General features: G+C 34.2%; 1 protein-coding gene across 1 annotated transcript in view; it reads right to left on the bottom strand.

Annotated features, from left to right (window-relative positions):
* Nucleotides 1–22,410, bottom strand: part of Cfap47 (cilia and flagella associated protein 47) — a 421,187-nt gene that overhangs the window by 321,899 nt on the left and 76,878 nt on the right. Inside the window, exons 20-21 of the mRNA XM_077107522.1 lie at nucleotides 21,316–21,460; nucleotides 18,110–18,204 (exon numbers count right to left, since the gene is read on the bottom strand). Coding sequence (XP_076963637.1) covers nucleotides 18,110–18,204; nucleotides 21,316–21,460 — 240 coding nt within the window. The remainder of the gene's footprint in view (nucleotides 1–18,109; nucleotides 18,205–21,315; nucleotides 21,461–22,410) is intronic.

The following is a 22,410-nucleotide window of genomic DNA, read 5'->3' as shown; positions in this document are numbered from 1 at the left end:
TTCAAAGCCAGCCTCAGCAAAAGCGAGGTGGTAAGGAACTCAGTGAGACCCTGTGTCTAAACAAAATACAAAATAGGGCTAGGAATGTGACTCAGTGATTGAGTGGTCCTAGGTTCAATCCCCAGTTCCAAAAAAGATAGAAAATAAAGTGTCAAATGTTTTCTCTGATATGCAGAAGCTAGAGAGAAATAAATGGGGCGGGGGAATGGAAGGGGGTTCCATGAAAATAGAAAGGAAATCAGTAGAGGAAGAGGACCAAGGGGAAGGGCAAAGGGACAGGAAAAGGGAAGGAAATGTAAAATGAAATTGACCAAAAGATGCTATATACATATATGAATATATCACAGTGAATTTCACTTCATTTGTATCTATGAAGCACTGATTGAAAAAATATTAAATACAAGGAAGACCAGAATAGCAAAAGGAAGGGGGCAGCAGGTGGTAGGGTAAAGAGGAATTACTCAGGACTGAAATGGAACAAATTATATTCCATGCATGTATGATATCAAAATTAAATATAATATAAAAATGATATTATGATATAATAATATCAAAATGATTGTATCAAAATTTATATTATGTATGACTATAATACATGAATAAAAAACATTTTTAAAAGATGTAACATCATTAGACATTAGGGAAATAAATGCAAATTGAAGTCACAAGAAATACCATCTCCCATCTATCAAACTGATTAAACAAAAGTAACAATACTAAGTACTGGTAAAGATGTGAACACCTAGTACATCCATTCATTGCTGACAGGAATAAAAAAAATTTATAGTAACTTTGGAAAATAGTTTTCCTTTTTATTAGAAAGTCACATATGTATAGTTAACATGAGGCTCAGGTCTTCTGTGGACACAGGATATCTTTCAATATTTGCATTTCCTCTAATTTCTTTCATCAATATTTTGTATTTACATTTCATTTCCTTGGTTAAGTCAATTCCTAAGGATTAGGTTCTTTCTTATACTACTGCAAATGGTATTGTTTATTTTTTATTTTTATTTATTTCTTTATTTATCAGTACTGGGGATTGATCTCAGGGGCACTCAACAACTGAGCCACATCCCCAGCCCTATTTTGTATTTTATTTAGAGACAGTGTCTCACTGACTTGCTTAGAGCCTTGCCTTTGCTGAGGCTGGCTTTGAACTCGCGACCCTCCTGCCTCAGCCTCCTGAACTGCTGGAATTATAGGCATGTGCCACAGACCCTGGCTGGTATTGTTTCTTAATTTCATTTTCGATGGTTCATTTATAGTGAATAAAAACACAACTAATTTTAATAGGCTTTGCATCCTGCAACTTTACTGAATTTATTTAATGGGTCTAAGAGTTTTTTCCAGAGTCTTTAGAGTTTTTACCATTTGCCACTTCTTCTAAACAGAGTACTGCAAGTTCAAGCCAGAACAATTATTTCTTTTTTTATGTAAATTTTTTAATTTATATATGACAGAAGAATGCATTATAATTATTATTAATATAGAGCACAATTTTTCATATCTCTAGTTGTATACATAGTGTATTCACACCAATTCATGTCTTCATACATGTACTTTGGATAGTAATGATCATCAATATTTCACCATCATTAATTACCCCCTCGCTTCCCCTTTAACCCCTCTGCCCTATCTAGAGTTCTCTATTCCTCCCATGCTCCTGCTCCCACTATGAATCAGCCTCCTTATATCAAAGAAAACATTTAGCATTCCAGTGGTGCAATTGGTTAGCTTGCAGTACTTACACAGCAGCGCAATTATTTCTTCACAAGAAAAAGAAATGAAAGGAATCTAAGTCAGAAAGGAAAAAGTAAAATTGTCTCTCTTTTCAGATGATATGATCCCATACGTAGAAAACCCTAAATACTACACACACACACACACACACACACAATCTTGCCCTGTGTTTCCTTGTTAAGTTTCTAGAGATAAACAGTGGAAAATGGCAAGAATGTGAATACTTTGAATGTGAAGAAGTAAGAATAATAGTCCTCTGACCTACCAAAAGCCTCCAAAATTAAGACAACAATGATGGGCTTCAGAGGTACATACATTTAGTTCTGTGCTCTACTTATAAAGTTCATGCTGACAATCAGAAAAGTTTCAAATAAAATGAAGAGTTAAATAATATAAAAGTTATATTTTGGTTGTACTCATTTGTAATGCCCTACAATGGAAAACACTTGGGTTTTCATTTTGTTTTTATTTAACTTTAGCTACTAATTCCATCTCCTGTCACAGAATCTTATGTAAACAGTCTGTTCTCATAACAGAATTATAGAAGCATAAAATACTGCAGCATGTGTTATTTTAATGGCTGTTTCATTTCTTTGACAAAACAAAGCAAGCAACTCATTCCCACAATAATCTATTTCTGCAGTAGCACCAGCAAGCAGACGTCAAAGAGAAAATTGCATAAAGATGTAGTATTTCATGTACAAATACAACCTGCTTTGATATTTTACACACAAAGAAAAATACAATAAAATTCTTTGTTTAATCTTATTTTTCTGGAATTTCTTATTATTTATTCTTCCAGTAACTAGTTATATTTTATGTCTCATATCTATTTTTCATCTTTTGGTCCAACTGTCTTTTTCTTAATTTGTTATTAATATAAATCAATATTTTGTATTATATATGTTTTAACATTATTTACAGTCATCCTTCAGTATCCATGGGGTATTGGTTCCAGGACATACCTCACCTCCCCTTCCCACACTGTGGATACCAAAAATTAAGTGATTTATAGAGACGAAAGATCATTAGACTTACCACAACAAAACCACCACAGTATCCAAAGAAGAAAAACTTGAAAGTTTGCATGCTGTTCTAAGTGCTTTCCCAGATGTTGTTACTCAAAGACAGGAATACCTCAAATTGAAAAAGGATATTCTATCAAAGGACAAATTTCAGTCCTGATGAAGCCAGAATTAGACAAGCAGTCAGTAAAGATAGGTAAATCCGTAAATAAACCCTGCTTTATATGCTTGCCTCAGAATGCTTCTTTAATGTTCAAACTTCAACATATGGGGAAGAAGGACTTGTTACCCATAACCAGTGGTATCATTGAGATCAGGGTTGATAGAAAAAAAACTGCTTATGAATCAAACAGAGCAGTTATCAAATGTCCTGTCTATATCTTTGAGGCACTACTTTCAGAATAACAATTATAAAAGATTACCCAAAGGGTTGCAAATCCTTAAAGGGCTGACAAATGTTGGTAGAAAAAAGAGGGGTAAACAATATAGAACAGCAGAGTTGAGATCTTAGAATAAAATAGCCACTGAAGATTAACCAGCCTATGGCACAGTGCTGCCACATAGTAGCAGGAAAACTAAGGATAATAATATGGAATGATCTATATCACTGTTGTCCAATGTAATTTTCTGTAGTAATGAAAATGTTCTGCACTATACAAAAGTCATATGTGGATAATGAGAAGTTGAAATGAGACAATTGTGAGGAATAAACTACTTATTAAAAGTCAGTTAATTTTAATAAAAAAACTTTAAATATCTACATGTAGCTAGTAGCTAACATATACATATACAACTGTACATACAGGATGAGTAGACATGTGAGTCACCCATAAGGAAAGAAGGAGCTTGAGTGACAGTAAAGACACCAGTCCAATCAATGTCAAATGTAATGGCAATTGACCACCAATACTTTTTAAATTTTTATTTGCTCTTTTTAGTTATATGACAGTAGAATACATTTTGACATATCATATATACATGGAGTATAATTTCCCATACTTGTGGTTGTACATGATGTGGATTTACACTGGTCATGTTTTCAATATGAACATAGGAAAGTTACGTCTGATTCATTCTACTGTTTTCTTCATTCTAATACCCCCTCCCTTCCCCCCATTCCCCCTGTCCAATCAGTGAACCTCCACTCCTACCTCCCCCCAACCTATTGTGAGTCAGCATCCACATATCAGAGAGAACATTTGGCCTTTGGTTTTTTGGAATTAGTTTATTTCACTTAGCATGATAGTCTCCAGTTTGATCCATTTACCAGCAAATGCCAACATTTCATTTTCCTTTATAGCTGAACAATATTCCATTGTGTGTATGTACCACATTTTTTTTATCCATTCATCAGTTGAAGGTCACCTAGGCTGGTAGCATAGCTTAGTTATTGTGAATTGAGCTGCTATAAATATTGATATGGCCACATCAGTATAGTATGTGTGTATATAGTTGTAGTTGGACACAAAACCTTTTATTTATTTGTTTATTTATTTTTTTGTGGTGCTGAGGATGGAAACCAGTGCCTCACACATGCTAGGCAATTGCTCTACCGATGAGCCACAACCCTAGCCTCTCAGTATAGTTTTAATTTGCATTTCTCTAATTGTTAGTGATGTTGAACCTTTTTTTCATATATTTGTTGACTATTTGTATATTTTCTTCTGTGAAGTGCCTGTTCAGTTACTTTACCCATTTATTGATTGGGTTATTTGGGGTTTTATTTGGTGCTAGGTTTTTTGAGTTTTTTATATATCCTGGAGATTAATGCTCTGAGGTCCAAGTGGCAAAGATTTTCTCCCATTCTGTAGGCTCTCTCTTCACATTCTTGATTGTTTCCTTTGCACTGAAAAAGTTTTTTTAGTTTGATATCATCCCATTTACTGATTCTTGATTTTACTTCTTGAATTTTAGGAGTCTTGCTGAGGAATTAGATCTCTAAGCCAACATGACAGATTTGGGCCTACTTTTCTTCTAGTAAGTGCAGAGTCTTTCATCTAATGCACAGGCACTTGATCCATTTTGAGTTGATTTTTTTGCAGGGTGAGAGATAGGGTTTTAATTTTATTCTATTATATACATATTTCCAGTTTTCCTAGCACCATTTGTTGAAGGGGCTATCTTTTCTTCAATGTATGTTTATGGCACCCTTATCTAGTATGAGATAACTTTATTTATGTGTATTTGTCTGTCTTCTATTCTGTTCCATTGGTCCATGTGTTTGTTTTGATGCCAATACCATACCATTTTTGTTACTATATCTCTGTAGTATAATTCAAAGTTTTTTGGTATTGTAATGCCTCCTTCTTCACTTCTCTTGCTCAGGATTGCTTTACCTATTCTGGGCTTCTTATTCTTCCAAATGAATTTTTATTATATACCTTTAATTTTATTTATTTATTTAAATGTGGTGCTGAGTATCAAACACAGTGCCTCACAAGTGCCAGATGAGTGCCCTACCACTGAGCCACAACCTCAGCCCCCAAATGAATTTCATGATTACCTTTTATATTTCTGTGAAGAACATCATCAGAACCTTAATAGGAACTGCATTAAATCTGTAACGCTTTTGGTGGTAGGACCATTTTGACAATATAAATTCTGCCTATGCAAGAGCATGGGATAACTTTCCATCTTCTAAAGTTTTTTTAAAATTTCTTTCTTTAGTGTTCTATAGTTTTCATTGTAGAGGTCTTTCACCTCTTTTGTTAGATTGATTCCCAAATATTTTTTTTCGAGGATATTGTGAATCTCTTTCAGTTGATTCATCACTGATGTATAGGAATGTAATTATTTACAGGTGTTAATTTTATATCCTGTTACTTTGCTGAATTCATTTATGAGTTCTAGAAGCTTTTTGGTGAAGTTTTTGGGGCTTCTAAATATAGAATCCTGTCATCCACAAATAGGGATAGTTTGAATTCTTTTCCTATTCGTATCCCTTTAATTTCTTTCTTCATCTAGTTGCTCTAGCTAGAGTTTCTATTTGAATAGAAGTGGGAAAAGAGGGTATCATTGTGTTGTTCTAGTTTTTTAGAAGAATGCTTTCAATTTTTTCCCATTTAGAATGATGTTAGCCTTGGATTTAGCATATATAGCTTTTATGATGTTGTTTTTGTAGTGTTTTGAGTATGAATGGAGCTCTATTTTGTCTAATGCTTTCCCTGCATCTATTGAGATAATCATGTGATTCTTATCTTTATGTCTATTGATGTATTGAATTACCTTTTTTGATTTCTATATGTTGAACCAACCTTGCATCCCTGGGATGAACCCCACTTGACCATGGTGCAGTAACTTTTTAATGTATTTATATGTGATTTGCCAGCATTTTATTAAAAATTTTTGCATCTATATTCATTAGAGGTATTACTCTGATGTTTTCTTTCATTGATGTGTCTGATTTTCAGATCAGAGTGATGCTAGCTTCATAGAATGAGTTTGGAAGGCTTCCCTCCTTTTCTATTTCTTGGAATAATTTGAGGAGGATTTGTGTTAATTCTTCTTTGAAGGTCTGATAGAACTTGGCTGAGAATCCATCTGGTATTGAGGTTTTCTTTGTTGGTAGGCTTTTGATGGCTTTTTCAATTACATTGCTTGAAACTAATCTGTTTAAATATTCAATGTCCTCCTGATTCAATATGGGTAGATCACATGTCTCTAGAAACTTGTCAATGTCTTCAAAATTTTCTATTTTATTAGAGTATGAATTTTCAAAATAGTTTCTATTGTTTATATTTCAGTAGTGTCCATTGTAGTATTTCCTTTTTAAAAAAATATTTTTTAGTTTTAGGTAGACATAATATTTTTATTTTATATTTATGTGGTATTGAAAATGAACCCAGTGCCTCATGCATACTAGTTGAGAGCACTCTACCACTGAGCCACAACCCCAGCCCCATGATATTTCCTTATCTATCAAATATTTTAGTAATTTGAGTTTTCTCTTTCTCTGTTAGCTTGGCTAAGGGTTTATCAATTTTATTTATTTTTTTCAAAGAATTAATTGGGGTCTTGGATGACCTCATGGCTGTGGCATGCGTGGTGCCTAGGAATGTTTCTGTGCAAAGGTGCAGGATGCCTCACTGCTGTGGTAATGCTCTCCACTAGGAGGCTCCGTGCTAGAGTCTTATCAGCCTTGACCTTGATCCCAGGCACATGGCTCCTGGGAATAAAGGAACTTTCTTGCTAGACAACCATAATGTTTCACTAGCTCTGCTACTCCTGAAACTGCCAGCCTAACAGTAACTTTAAACAATGGACTTTTCTTGAGAGCTACACAAAGCTCCTAACATTGCATATTGTAACTGTAGAATGTAACTGCAAAAAAGCTACATAATGTTGCTAGCCCTGTAACTTTCTGAGTACAAAGAATAATGCTTGAATAGTCTTTAACCTGATGAAGAGACATATAAAGATTGTTGCCAAAACTCTTTAGGCCTGCTTCTCCATCAGAGAGTAGCACTCCATCCAACCCCAGCTTTATCTTCAAAAACATCTGTAAGTGTGTGAGTTCTTATTTTTCTTATCCCCCTCCACCCCTCGCCAGAACCTGCTAGATCAGCCACGCTGGTCACAGTATTTGTTGATTTTTTGAATTTTTTTGTTTTCTTTCAATTCCATTGATTTCAGCTCTGATTTTAATTATTTCCTGTCTTCTTACTGCTTTTGATGTTGATTTGTTCTTCCTTTTCTAGGGTTTAGAGATGTAATGTTAGGCTATTTACCAACAGTACTTTTGATTCTGCTCAAATCTGGTGCAGTGTTGAAAAGGGTTACAACTAGAAATAAATTGACTCTTCTGGCTGATTTTACATTTTCCTATTATATGGTTCACCAAAAGAGCACCCATTGGCTATTTACATTTACACATATACTCACACAAAGACAAACAACTTATACCTAACTTTAAACAGAGTAAAGGGCATCTGAAATGACTGGAACTCAGAAAATCAATCTTGCCTTGCTGGCACTAATTCATAAAGTAAATTCTCATAGGGTGTGCTGTCTCTGCAGTATTTTACACGTTCTTTTCATTGCTGTACTAAATTACACTCCAGTACACTGAGAAAATTTCCCTTTCAATTTAGAATGATTCAAAATATTAAGCAAAGTATCACTGCACAGAAATATATACACACACACACACACACACACACACACACACACACACATCTAAATATAATTGTATAATCAATTTCTAGAATCCTGGAAGAGCCACAATCTAAACACTAATAAATAGATTTCTAAGTATTTAATTGTTGACTATGTAAAACAGTGAGTCAGAGTCAAAATATCATATTGCACATGCATTTACCCACAAAATCATGTAAGATATTTAAACTGAATTATGGAATTTTTTAAATTTTCTGTGATTCTTAAGTAAAACATTTTTGTATACATTTTCATTATATGAAAATGTAAACTCACTATATAGACTTATTAAGAACAAAACCTTAACATACTTTTAAAAATATGAATTAAATTACTGTACAGAAGGTAAGATTCATTTCTTCTTTATTGAAAAGTGTGTTTGTGTGTGAATGCTTCTATGAACATGCAAGATGCAAGAATTGTGCAGAATGACATATCTTAATTTTTCAAAATTTTTAAATGTCACAAAATTACTTTGTTTTCTTTAATTTAGGGATTTTAAATCAAAATTATAACAATATATATTTGAAAATCATCCTATAAAGATTATTTTTAATAAACTTTAATTATTAAAATTATTAATTATTTCAAGCAATTCCTTCCTTCTGTGATTACACACACAGACATGCACCATCATACAGATAACACATCACATGTAATCATTTCTAACTCCTATAGTTTTAAGTTTAACATAATTAACCTACAGAGTGTAATAAAACAACCCCAAATCAATTTAACTTAAATGTAACAATATGCCTTTTAACTATAATAGGATGATATTAGGAGTAACAAAATGAAATGATAAATTCATAGGTAAGTGGAAATTAACTACACCTAAATAACCAATGAGTTCAAAATAAATTACATAGGACATTTTCATGAATAAAAATAAAAACACAATATATTAAAACTCTTGAGCTAAATGTAAAGCAGTGCTTGGAGGAAAATATATAGCACTAAGCCTATATAAAAAAAAAAAAAAGAGAAGGATCTCTAGTCAATGCCCTAACATTTACCCTTAAAAATAAGAAAACATAAGAGCAAATCAAGTCCAAAGCAAATAGAAGAAAATAAATAATAAAAGATAAAAGTTAATAAAACAAAAATACAGAAAATCAATACCAAAAGTTGGATCTTGAAAATATTAACAAAATTCATAAAACTTAAAGTAGGTTGACCAAGATAAAAAGAAATGACTTAATTCATAAAATCAGGAATGAAAGAAATGACATTATTCACTATTTAGGTAAATAAAAAAGAACAACACAATGAATACCTGCATGCCAAGAAATTACTTACATAAAATATCTCAAGAAGAAATAGAAATTTTGAATAGACCTATAACAGGCTAATAGAATTGACAACATATTAAATTAATAATTTTTGGAAATCTGACAAAGAAAAGGCCATGATGAGATGACTTCAATGATGAAATAAACTAATTTCAGGAAGAGTTAATCAAATCCCTTACATATTATGACAAAAATGAAAGATCTGAAACCACTTTCCAACTCATTATAAAGAGTCAATATTGCCCTAATACCAAAACCAGACAAAGACACCCAAAGGGAAACAAAATAAAAACAAATATCTGGGGATGGAAACAAGACTCCTCAACAAAACAGGAGAACACAGAATCTGATATGAGATAAATACAAGAGACAAAACAAAATATTGCCAGTAGTCATTATTATTAAAATTTAGAATTTTGTTTATTTTTCTTTCTACTCTAATGAATTCCCCATTTAAATGGGGTAATAAACTTTAATAATCAGAAAGAGAACATCATTTATGCGATTAAAATATAAGAGATTCAACATGGCGACGGGCGCAGAGAGATCAAGTCTTTGACCTCTTCAGCTTTGCGGGCATAGGTTGTTGTAAACTGTCTAAATGCTGTTTGCTCAGGATCACTAGGCAATGCTGAGCTGACATGGATCTGGGATGAACAGTCTGGGCCTCTCAGAACACACACCGAGCCCGGATCGGCTGCATTCAAGCTCCCGTTCACCTGCTTCTTGCAGCCAAACTGCTGTGACTCAGAACTAACGACCCCGCCGAAACAACTGGTTGGCCCTTCTGAATTTACGGAGGTAAAAGCCAACCTAGCCTTCATAGGCAGTGGCCACAGGATTGAAAGGGGGCTTGGGAGAGACCGTCAGGACCCACCCGTTGCATTGGTCACCCAACAAAGGGAACGAACTGTCACCATTTGCATGGGATACCACCATGGCAGAGAACTGACGTCACCAAAACGCGGCGGAGGAGACAACTTCATTGAAACCAGAGGCGACAGGTGTGTAAACCCCTAGCCATCCCTCTCCACACAGCGGGGAAAACTTAAGGGCCCCTCCCAGCTCTCCCGTGAGCGCGATAGCCAGACTGAGGGAATCAGGAGTGGGGTGGGACTCGCGGCGCAGAACTCCCTGCTACCGCTCCCACCAGTACTGACAACTGAGGTCTCTTGCACCAGCTACCGGGGGCGTGGCTACCGGAGGGCAAGCAAATTTGCTGGGGGTTCTCAGCCCCAAGCTCTACAAAGTTAGGGTCTGAGGGAATGGCAAACAGGGAGAGTGTGCCCATGCGTTCATGAAAACTGGGCTCCCAGGAGCAGCAGATCTGGCGTGTAGCCAGTATTGTGGTGAGCGTCACCAGTGAGCGGGGTCTGGCTTGAGGAAAAATGGGGAAGTGACTAGACACAAGACAAGGCCCTAAGCACTCAGGATTGGAGACCTGCCCAGTCTGGGAGGAAGAGCTGCTGCACAGTGATTGGAGCAGCTTGGCCCAGTGGGCACAGCTCCACCTACTGGAAGAGAAGTTAATCAAACTCTAAGACTGCATTTATCAATTTTTTTTTTAATTAGGGTTTTTTTTTTCATTTTCATTTTTTGTTGTTGTTGTATTTTAAATTTTTTTTTAATTTTTTAAATTTTTTTTAAATTTTTTTATTTTATTATTATTATTTTTTATTTTAATTTTCATTTTATTATTATCATTATAATTTTTAAAATTTTTTTTTCATTTTTTTATTTTCTATTTTTTTTCTTTTGTCTTTTCTTCTCTTTTCAATTTTCTTATTCCCCCTTCCTTGAATTCTACCTGCTTACACTCATTCTCTTTAGTGACTACTTCCCTTCCCTTCTAATATCTTTCCTCCCAAGCATCAAACAAATTTATAACAGTAAACAGTAACTCAGCAGTCAAACAGAACAAGAAGTAACATGAGCACCATGAAAAAGCAAGGAAGAAAAGGAGTACAAACAATGCAGGACATCCTAAATATTCAGGAGGACCCCTAGAGTCATCAGAAATATGGTCATATAAAGAACTCAAGGAATACCTTAGACAGATGGAATGGAACCTTAAAGAGGATACAAGACAGCAAATTCAAACAGTGAAAGAATACATTGAAAATGAATTACATAAACAGATAAATGAAGAAGTTAAGCATCTTTATCAGGAGATAGAGATAATTAAAAAATCAAACAATAATTTTAGAAATGAAGGAAATTATAAACCAAATTAAAAACTCAAATGAGAGTATCACTAACAGAGTGGAGCAAGTAGAAGCCAGAACGTCAGATAATGAAGACAAAATATATCATCTTGAAAAGAGTCTAGCCAACTCAGAAAGGCTGGTAAAAAATCATGAGAAAAACATCCAAGAGATATGGGATAACATTAAAAAACCAAACTTATGAGTCATCGGGATAGAGGAAGGTATAGAGATTCACACCAAGGGAATAAGTAACCTGCTGAATGAAATGATTACAGAAAACTTTCCAGAAATAAAAAAGGAAACGGATATACAAATTGTAGATGCATACAGGACACCGGGCACATAAAATCACAGTAGACCAATGCCAAGACACATTGTTATGAAGATATCCAATATACAGGACAAAGAGAAAATAGTAAAAGCTACAAGAGAAAGGAGACAGATTACATTCAGGGGTAAACCAATAAGGTTAACAACGGATTTTTCATGACAGATGCTGAAAGTGAGAAGATCCTGGAACAATGTATTTCAGACACTGAAAGACAATGGATGCCAACCAATTCTGTATCCAGCAAAATTAGGCTTCAGGTACGACAACGAAATAAAAATCTTTCATGATAAACAAAAGCTAAAAGAATTTGCAGCCAGAAAACCAGCATTGCAAAGCATCTTGAGCAAAACACTACACGAGGAAGAAATGAAAAACAATAACCAAAACCATCAGTGGGGAATGCCTCGGTAAAGACAGAGGGTGGTGGGAAAGATAATCATGGAGAAACAAACTAAATTTAAAAAAAAAGATAAATAATCAAACATGGCTGGAAGTACAAACCATATATCAATAGTAACTCTAAACGTTAATGGCTTAAACTCTCCAATAAAGCGACATAGGCTGGTAACATGGATTAAAAAAACAAATACAACAATATGCTGCCTCCAGGAGACACATCTGATTGGAAAAGACATACACAGGCTGAAGGTGAAGGGTTGGGAAAAAATATACCACGCACACGGTCCTCATAAGCAAGGAGGGGTGGCCATCCTCATATCGAATAAAATCGACTTCAAGACTAAGTTAATCAAAAGGGATAAGGAAGGACATTATATACTGTTAAAAGGAAACATTCACCAAGAAGACATAACAATTATCAATATTTATGCACCAAATAATGGTGCTGTGACGTTCATAAAACAAACTCTCCTCAAGTTCAAGAATCAAATAGACCACAACCCAATAATTATGGGTGACTTCAACACACCTCTCTCACCATTGGACAGATCCTCCAAACAAAAGTTGAATAAAGAAACTATAGAACTCAATATCACAATAAATAACCTAGACTTAACTGACATATATAGAATATATCAACCATCATCAAGTGGATGTACTTTTTTCTCAGCAGCACATGGATCCTTCTCAAAAATAGACCATATATTATGCCATAGGACAACCCTCATTAAATATAAATGGGTGGAAATAATACCATGCATTTTATCTGATCATAATGGAATGAAACTGGAAATCAATGATAAAAGAAGGAAGGAAAAATCCTACATCACATGGAAAATGAACAATATGTTACTGAATGATCAATGGGTTACAGAAGACATAAAGGAGGAAATCAAAAAATTCTTAGAGATAAATGAAAATACAGACACAACATATCGGAATCTATGGGATACAATGAAAGCAGTTTAAGAGGGAAATTCATCGCCTGGAGGTCATTCCTCAAAAAAAGGAAAAACCAACAAATAAATGAGCTTACACTTCATCTCAAAGCCCTAGAAAAGGAAGAGCAAAACAACAGGAAATGTACCAGAAGGCAATAAATAAATAAAATCAGAGCAGAAATCAATGAAATTGAAACAAAAGAAACTATTGAAAAAATTAACAAAACTAAAAGTTGGTTCTTCGAAAAAATAAATAAGATCAACAGACCCTTAGCCATGCTAACGAAGAGAAGAAGAGAGAGAACTCAAATTACTAACATTCGGGATGAAAAAGGCAATATCACAACAGATGCTACAGAAATACAGAAGACAATTAGAAATTATTTTGAAAACTTATAATCCAATAAAATAGAAGATAGTGAAGACATTGATAAATTTCTTAAGTCATATGATTTGCCCAGACTGAGTCAGGAGGATACACACAATTTGAACAGACCAATATCAATGGATGAAATAGAAGAAGCAATCAAAAGACTACCAACCAAGAAAAGCCCAGGTCCGGATGGGTATACAGCGGAGTTTTAAAAAACCTTTAAAGAAGAATTAATACCAATACTTTTCAAGTTATTTCAGGAAATAGAAAAAGAGGGAGCTCTTCCAAATTCATTCTAAGAGACCAACATCACCCTGATTCCTAAACTACACAAAGACACTTCAAAGAAAGAAAACTACAGACCAATATCTCTAATGAACCTAGATGCAAAAATCCTCAATAAAATTCTGGCGAATCGGATACAAAGGCACATCAAAAAAAATGTGCACCATGATCAAGTAGGATTCATCCCTGGGATGCAAGGCTGGTTCAATATACGGAAATCAATAAATGTTATTCACCACATCAATAGATTTAAAGATAAGAGCCATATGATCATCTCGATAGATACAGAAAAAGCATTCAACAAAGTACAGCATCCCTTTATGTTCAAAACTCTAGAAAAACTAGGGATAACAGGAACATACCTCAATATTGTAAAAGCAATCTATGCTAAGCCTCAGGCTAGCATCATTCTGAATGGAGAAAAATTGAAGGCATTCCCCCTAAAATCTGGAACAAGACAGGAATGCCCTCTCTCACCACTTCTATTCAATTTAGTCCTCAAAATACTAGCCAGAGCAATTAGACAGACAAAAGAAATTAAAGGCATAAAAAATAGGAAAAGAAGAACTTAAATTATCACTAATTGCAAATGACATGATTCTATACCTAGCAGACCCAAAAGGGTCTATAAAGAAACTATTAGAGCTAATAAATGAATTCAGCAAAGTGGCAGGATATAAAATCAACATGCATAAATCAAAGACATTCCTGTATATCAACGACAAATCCTCTGAAATGGAAATGAGGACAACCACCCCATTCACAATATCCTCAAAAAAATAAAATACTTGGGAATCAACCTAACAAAAGAGATGAAAGACTTATACAATGAAAACTACAGAACCCTAAAGAGAGAAATAGAAGAAGATCTTAGAAGATGGAAAAACATACCCTGTTCATGGATAGGCAGAACTAACATCATCAAAATGGCGATATTATCCAAAGTTCTCTATAGGTTTAATGCAATGCCAATCAAAATCCCAATGGCATTTCTTGTAGAAATAGATAGAGCAATCATGAAATTCACATTGAAAAATAAAAGACCCCAAATAGCTAAAACAACTCTAAGCAGGAAGTATGAATCAGACGGTATAGCTATACCAGACTTCAAACTATACTACAGAGCAATAGTAACAAGAACAGCATGGTACTGGTACCAAAACAGGCGGGTGGACCAATGGTACAGAATAGAGGACACAGAAACCAATCCACAAAACTACAACTTTCTTATATTTGATAAAGGGGCTAAAAGCAAGCAATGGAGGAAGGATAGCATCTTCAACAAATGGTGCTGGGAAAACTGGAAATCCATATGCAACAAAATGAAACTGAATCCCTTTCTCTCGCCATGCACAAAAGTTAACTCAAAATGGATCAAGGAGCTTGATATCAAATCAGAGACACGGCATCTGATAGAAGAAAAAGTTGGCTACGATCTACATACTGTGGGGTCAGACTCCAAATTCCTCAATAGGACACCCATAGCACAGGAGTTAATAACTAGAATCAACAAATGGGCCTTACTCAAACTAAAAAGTTTTTTCTCAGCAAAAGAAACAATAAGAGAGGTAAATAGGGAGCCTACATCCTGGGAACAAATCTTTACTCCTCACACTTCAGATAGAGCCCTAATATCCAGAGTATACAAAGAACTCAAATAATTAAACAATAAGATAACAAATAACCCAATCAACAAATGGGCCAAGGACCTGAACAGACACTTCTCAGAGGAGGACATACAATCAATCAACAAGTACATGAAAAAATGCTCACCATCTCTAGCAGTCAGAGAAATGCAAATCAAAATCACCCTAAGATACCATCTCACTACAGTAAGATTGGCAGCCATTAGGAAGTCAAACAACAACAAGTGCTGGCGAGGATGTGGGGAAAATGGTACACTTGTACATTGCTGGTGGGACTGCAAATTGGTGAGGCCAATTTAGAAAGCAGTATGGAGATTCCTGGGAAAGCTGGGAATGGAACCACCATTTGACCCAGCTATTGCCCTTCTCGGACTATTCCCTGAAGACCTTAAAAGAGTGTATTACAGGGATACTGCCACATCGATGTTCATAGCAGCACAATTCACAATAGCTAGACTGTGGAACCAACCCAGATGCCCTTCAATAGATGAATGGATAAAAAAAAATGTGGCATTTATACACCATGGACTATTATGCAGCACTAAAAAATGACAAAATCATGGAATTTGCAGGGAAATGGATGGCACTAGAGCAGATTATGCTTAGTGAAGCTAGCCAATCTCTAAAAAAAATACCAAATGTCTTCTTTGATATAATGAGAACAACTAAGAACAGAGCAGGGAGGAAGAGCAGGAAGAAAAGATTAACATTAAACAGAGACATGAGGTGGGAGGGAAAGGGAGAGAAAAGGGAAATTGCATAGAAATGGAGGGAGACCCTCATTGTTATACAAAATTACATATAAGAGGTTGTGAGGGGAACGGGAAAATAAACAAGGAGAGAAATGAATTACAGTAGATGGGGTAGAGGGAGAAGATGGGAGGGGAGGGGAGGGGGGATAGTAGAGGATAGGAAAAGTAGCAGAATAAAACAGTTACTAATAGGGCATTATGTAAAAATGTGGATGTGTAACTGATGTGTTTCTGCAATCTGTATTTGGGGTAAAAATGGGAGTTCATAACCCACTTGAATCTAACGTATGAAATATGATATGTCAAGAGCTTTGTAATGTTTTGAACAACCAATAAAAAAAAGAAATTAAAATATAGTTTATTCTAATAAAACATGCAAATGATATATGAGAGAGAAAGTAGCTTTTGGAAGATATATGAGAGAGAAAGATATATGAGAGAGAAAGTAGCTTTTGGAAGATATTAGAAGAATATAAAATTAAAAATATAAATATCCTCTGAAGCTCTCCATATTACTTTTGTTAATTATGCTTTTTTGTCTGAATTAGATAGACAAATGAGATTTTGCCTAATTTAACAAATATTGAAATAATTTGACAACATTTAATGTACCAAAATATCCTTCACTGAAAAAATAGAAGAAAAACCTAAATAATAATATTTCCATTTGATAATACTTCATAGCCTAAATTAGACTGAAGGAAAACATCCTTGGGATGATTTTTTTTTTAATCAAAGATGTTGCGTCCTTTTTTGGCAATCTTGCTAAACTGTACCTACCTAAATATCACTACTCAGGAATCAGTACAAATAATTACTTTACACTAAACCTATGGAAAATGAATAGTTTAGGATACATCTGAGTACACTTAATGTTGGATATAAAAGAATTTTCATTTGTTTTAATGTTAGAAAAACAGCCTTTGCCACCTCGTCCACTGTGCTTGTCCAAGAATGGACCTTGAGGACAATATCACCCCACATGAATCATAGGTGCGCAAACCCACAAAACTTATCCCAATTAATGTACCATACTTAAGAATGACAAAATTTAATCACCTGAACTTGTCCATAAGTTCTTTACTTTTTCTTCCTGAGAGCTCAATAATAGCTATCATTGTTCCTAAAATAACATTTCAATCTGAGTAAAAAATTACATTAGTAAAAAAATGTAACATTAAAGATAGTGATTTTTATTACTTTGACTTACTCAATGCTATTTTCACTTTCAGATCACAAAGCATCAATTTGTGGAATATTTGTTTAACAGTTTTACATATACATCTTACACTCTGATTGTCATACAGAAGTTTGATTCTTATTTGGAATGATCCAGCAGCGTACCCTCCCACAGTATGTATATAGAGAAACTGTCTCCTTGGCACTTTTATTTTAGAACCTCTGAAACAAAAGCATACCAGAGCTCACTCCTGAAACTTAACCAGTGGTATCACTTCCTCCCAGGTTTTTCTTTGATTTAGTTTGTTTTTTGAAAATCACTAAACACCAAGGGGACAATATAAAACAAATATTATAGCAACCCCTCTTAAGTGTTTACAACATGTCTTTATTAATTTCAGGTAATGATTGTAAAGCACTAAGCATACACCATTCAACCATAAGTGTAAAGCACAAGTTGGCTTGAGTATAAGTGATTTCTTTGATAAGCTTAAACTTTTCCTCTCCTGCACAACACATCATATCTTGAATTTTCCAGAGAGCATAGCAAAAGATTATACAATCATAGAGTCCCTGCATGTGTCCTCTATTCCTTTTGAGAGACTCTGTAAGCATACTAGATACTGCTAGTAACCATTTTACTGAATTCAAGAGTACACCTAAGCATGCTGACTAACCAGAAAAAGACCCACTATACACAGAACTTGGATGATCTTTGATAGGTTTTTGGCTAGAATTATCTATAATTCTACTACTCTTGAATAGTAGAAACCTGAACTTACTTCTTTGGGAGAAAATGCTATGCCACATTCCAAAGATGTGTTTTCCTCTATCTCCAAGGAATATATACCAGGAACTGCAGGGCTTGGGACTTCTCCTATAAGACAGGAAAAAGTACATATAAAATATAGCACCCAAATATATATTAGTTGTTTTTTTTTTAAACTCATGCTAGGGATCCATCCCAGGGTCTCATATATGCCAAGCAAGCACTCTACCACTGAGCCACATCCCCAACACAGCCAGATACATATCTAAAGAGCATTATTTAATAGAAAACTGTGAAATTAGAAAAATCTCATGAATATATTCATAACAATCAAAAAAGCAAAGCAAGTATTGACATAACTGGGAAGGGCTACATGAAGTTGCTAGGTAAGATGGTTCTTAATACTAAGATTCTAATCAGCAAAACTGATATCCAAACTTGCAACATTCATTCAGTCAGAAAATCAGAGACAATAAATCCATTTAAAAGCTCTCCAAAATTCACGAAATACAGTCATATTCAAAAATAAATACGGAAAGGAATAAAGGGCAAGATCCATATATCCATCACCTCATTTACTCATTCTTCTTTGTGATGAGACATTTGAAATTTACTCTCAGCTATTTTGAAATATACATTATTTTTTTTATACCTTTATGTATTTATTTTTATGTGATGCTGAGGATCAAACCTCACACGTGCTAGGCGAGTGCTCTGCCGCTAAGCCACAACTCCAGCCTGAAATTATTGTTAACTATGATCATTCTGCTATGAAATAGATCTCAGAAAGGTCAACTAAAATAATATAAATAACAAGAAAAATTCTTTAAAAAAATGGAATGATTCCAGGAACAAAATCATTAGGTAATGATGCAGAAACAATTGTACCACACTCATGCAAACTTCAGGATAAAAAATGATAAACACTTAAATAAATTCCTGAATGATTAAATGAAAGTTGCACTGGAACTTCTCATCTAAACAATTATAAAAATCCTATTTTCTTCCTAAAGTTTTCTGATTAACTTGAAAAATCCTACAAATTTCGATTGTTCCTATCTGGAAATAAAATTTAATAACTTATTTCATTCTCTTGTTCCCATTCAATTTCATATACCCTTGGCATGATGGGAAAACCATTTAACAAACAAATGAATAAAACCACTATATTATTTGTAGTGTAGTAAAAATAGCAAAGAATAACCATCTAGAATAGATGTGTATCTAGAACATAGAAACTATTAAATGGATGATTTAAATCAATATTCACAAGTCAATTTGGAGTATACATAAACATACAGCTTATAAAATATAATAATTCAAGCTTGCTTCAATAAATACTTTCTGATTGAGTATTAAACCCATAGCACCATATCAGACAGCTCTAGAATAAAACAAAAATTTCAGTGTGCTCTTTAACTTCATAGAGCTTACCATCTAGTAGATACATGTATAAACATGTACACAGCTCCCTCTGATACTAGACAGAATTCAGTTATTGCTATAACAAAACTTACACAATGTCCTATGGATCAATCCTTAAAAAAATTGATTTTTACCAACTGGGTAGGGTGCAGAAGGGACTAATAATTCACAGGACTCAAGAGGTTGAAACTAGTTTATAACAGAAGGTGGCATCTCGAGGAACAGAAAGAGAATGAAATCATCCTAGGAGAAGGGAAGCTCAGTGAAAGAAAATGTGTAATAATACAACATGGCTCCAGCAGAGACAGCCTATGGTTAATGTAATGGGAGAGATAACTGGAAAGACAAGGTGAGGTCATACCCAAATATATCCCAGCATTTCCTTTCCCATAAATCACTCTATCAAATAATCAACCCTAAAGTGATCATTTTGAAAATCAATAAGTGGTAAGAGAATTGACCTATTAAAATATTTATAATGTTTAAATTTTAGGACATTTTAAGAATAAATTTTATTATAAATAGTTGATTTTTATTCAAATTAACTTATGTACTACCTTGTCTTCTGCCCCTGGTTGGGTTTCATCATGGAAAGGCACCAGCAAAATATCACAGGGTAGGAGGGTGAAAGAAAGATCAAATGTCTATGCTCCCACATCAACACTGCCTTAGTTGGAGGTCTGGCAATGACTTCATTTCTTTATAACTATACCACTTTTGGATTGGCTCCTCTTACAGTTTGACCTTCCACTAGACTGCAATAATATCTGATTTCTTCTTGCTCCTTCAAGCCTAGAGGTGGCAGCAGCTACCTTCCCTTGTTGGTTTCTTTTAATCCTGCCCAAACCTCAATAGATAATTCCTTTATTAAATTCTCTTCAGTTAAATCCTCTGAGTGAGTCATCTGTTTACTTCTGAGATTCTGACACAAACTTATTGTTCACTTCTTAAGGACATTTAAGATGTCTCACTTATCTTCGCAGACTCAAAGTCTAGTATGTAGCCTGTAAATGGGATTCAATCAATATTCATTGAAGAAGAAATGACTCAACCAATGGAGAGGAAATGTTCTGTAGGAGCCCAGATGGTAAATATTTTAGATTTTATAAGACATATGTTTTCTATCACAACTATTCAACTGCCATTATAACATAAAGGCAGCTATTAAAAATATACAAATGAGTGTGTCTGTGTTCTAATAAAACTTTACAAAAACAGGTGTTAGACCAGACATGGCCCATAGGCCTTAGTTTGTCAACTCCTGGAGTAAACAGATGAACTGCACTTATAAAAATGCATATTTTGTTTAAATCAAATTTAATATAAAGAGACCTATTACATGAATAAACCTACAGAGGGAACTCTCCAGAGACATTTACTTAAAATTCTTGAGCATTTAACACTAACAATTAAAGGCTGGGGATATGGCTTAGTAGTAGAGTGTTTGTCTAGCATGCTCAAGGACCTAGGTTCAATCCTCAGAACTACCAAAAATAAAAACTGATAATTTTATTTTCATTTATAGTATATACTTACATGTAATATTTAAATTACTGAATTATGCCAACTAATAAGTATGGTTATATCATGTGTCACCAAAGATTCTACAATTCAAATAGATACATTTCTAGAAATACAATAATGATGAGTCAGAGTATAAGAAAATCACACATTGAATCATTAAAAATATATGTGAAATAACTGCCCCTGACTTAAAATTTTAACAATTTCACTTCAGGGCAATTTAGAATAATTTTGCTTTACAATAACACAATTATGGCACAAAATGCATACCTGATTTGTCCTTAAAATCCATTGAAAAATCTGGAAAGTTTTTAAAATCAAAGTCCACTATGGCACGTGTTATACCTTTGTTTTTTATTACAAAGGGAATAATTTGGGTAGCACCAACATAAGTGCCATGGAAATTAAATACATTCTAAAATTTAAAAAGAAACAATCATTAAAAAACATAGTAATGGCTTATGAAAAATATATACTCAAAATTATGTTTACTCAAAATTATGTTTTTATGTTTATCAAAGAAAATAACATCAAAGGAGAACTCTAAAAAAATTAGTCATTTATTCTTCCCATCTCCTATATATAATCAATTACCACGTTCCATTAATTCTGTATCCTTCCTCACCTCTTACCCTCATTTTAACTGGATGAAGACTAAATTTTTCATTTAGTTTCCAGATTTTAACTTTCTCAAATTCTTCTCTCTATAACTAAGCCACTATTAAACTAATTGAGAGACTGATCATTTCACTGCCTGTCTTAAAATCTTATGGTACCCCACCAACTACAGGACAACATATGAGCTCATTAGCAAGGTCATCAAACTCCTCCTGACCTTTCCTGCCTCATGTTACAGCCTCAACTAGCTCCACTCTCACCTTAGCACTTAATATTTCAGCAAGCAACATGACTTGTCATTTCTAACCAGCACCTGATGCTTCACCTTTCTGTGTCTTGTGATGCCTCTTCTGCTAGAAAGGTCCTTCCCTAACTATTAATTGCCTAATAAAATGTTATACAGTGATCAAACCTCAGTCAGATAAACCACAATTAAGCACACTGTGCACATGATCACTTCTATTCCTTATATTGACTTTTGTGAGACCACATAGTCTGTTTACATTACCTGAATCTCCTACAAGAGCCTGATTCATTTTTGTATCTTTAGCACCTAATACCTATCTTAAATATATAAAGAATGTTTATCCAATATATCTGAACTTCAGCTCATATACCAAGCATGAACCCACATCACAAAATTCTCCCTATGGTAGAATTACTATAGATACCCTACAGTTCTTTAGCAAAAGAATTACATAGAACGTTAAAAGGAAATTAAGGCAGGAGTATTGCAATATTGAGGAG

The sequence above is a fragment of the Callospermophilus lateralis genome, chromosome X (assembly GCF_048772815.1).
Source record: "Callospermophilus lateralis isolate mCalLat2 chromosome X, mCalLat2.hap1, whole genome shotgun sequence".
NCBI lineage: Eukaryota > Metazoa > Chordata > Mammalia > Rodentia > Sciuridae > Callospermophilus > Callospermophilus lateralis.
Note: the sequence above shows the minus strand (reverse complement) of the source record. Positions and strands in the feature narration are given on the sequence as shown.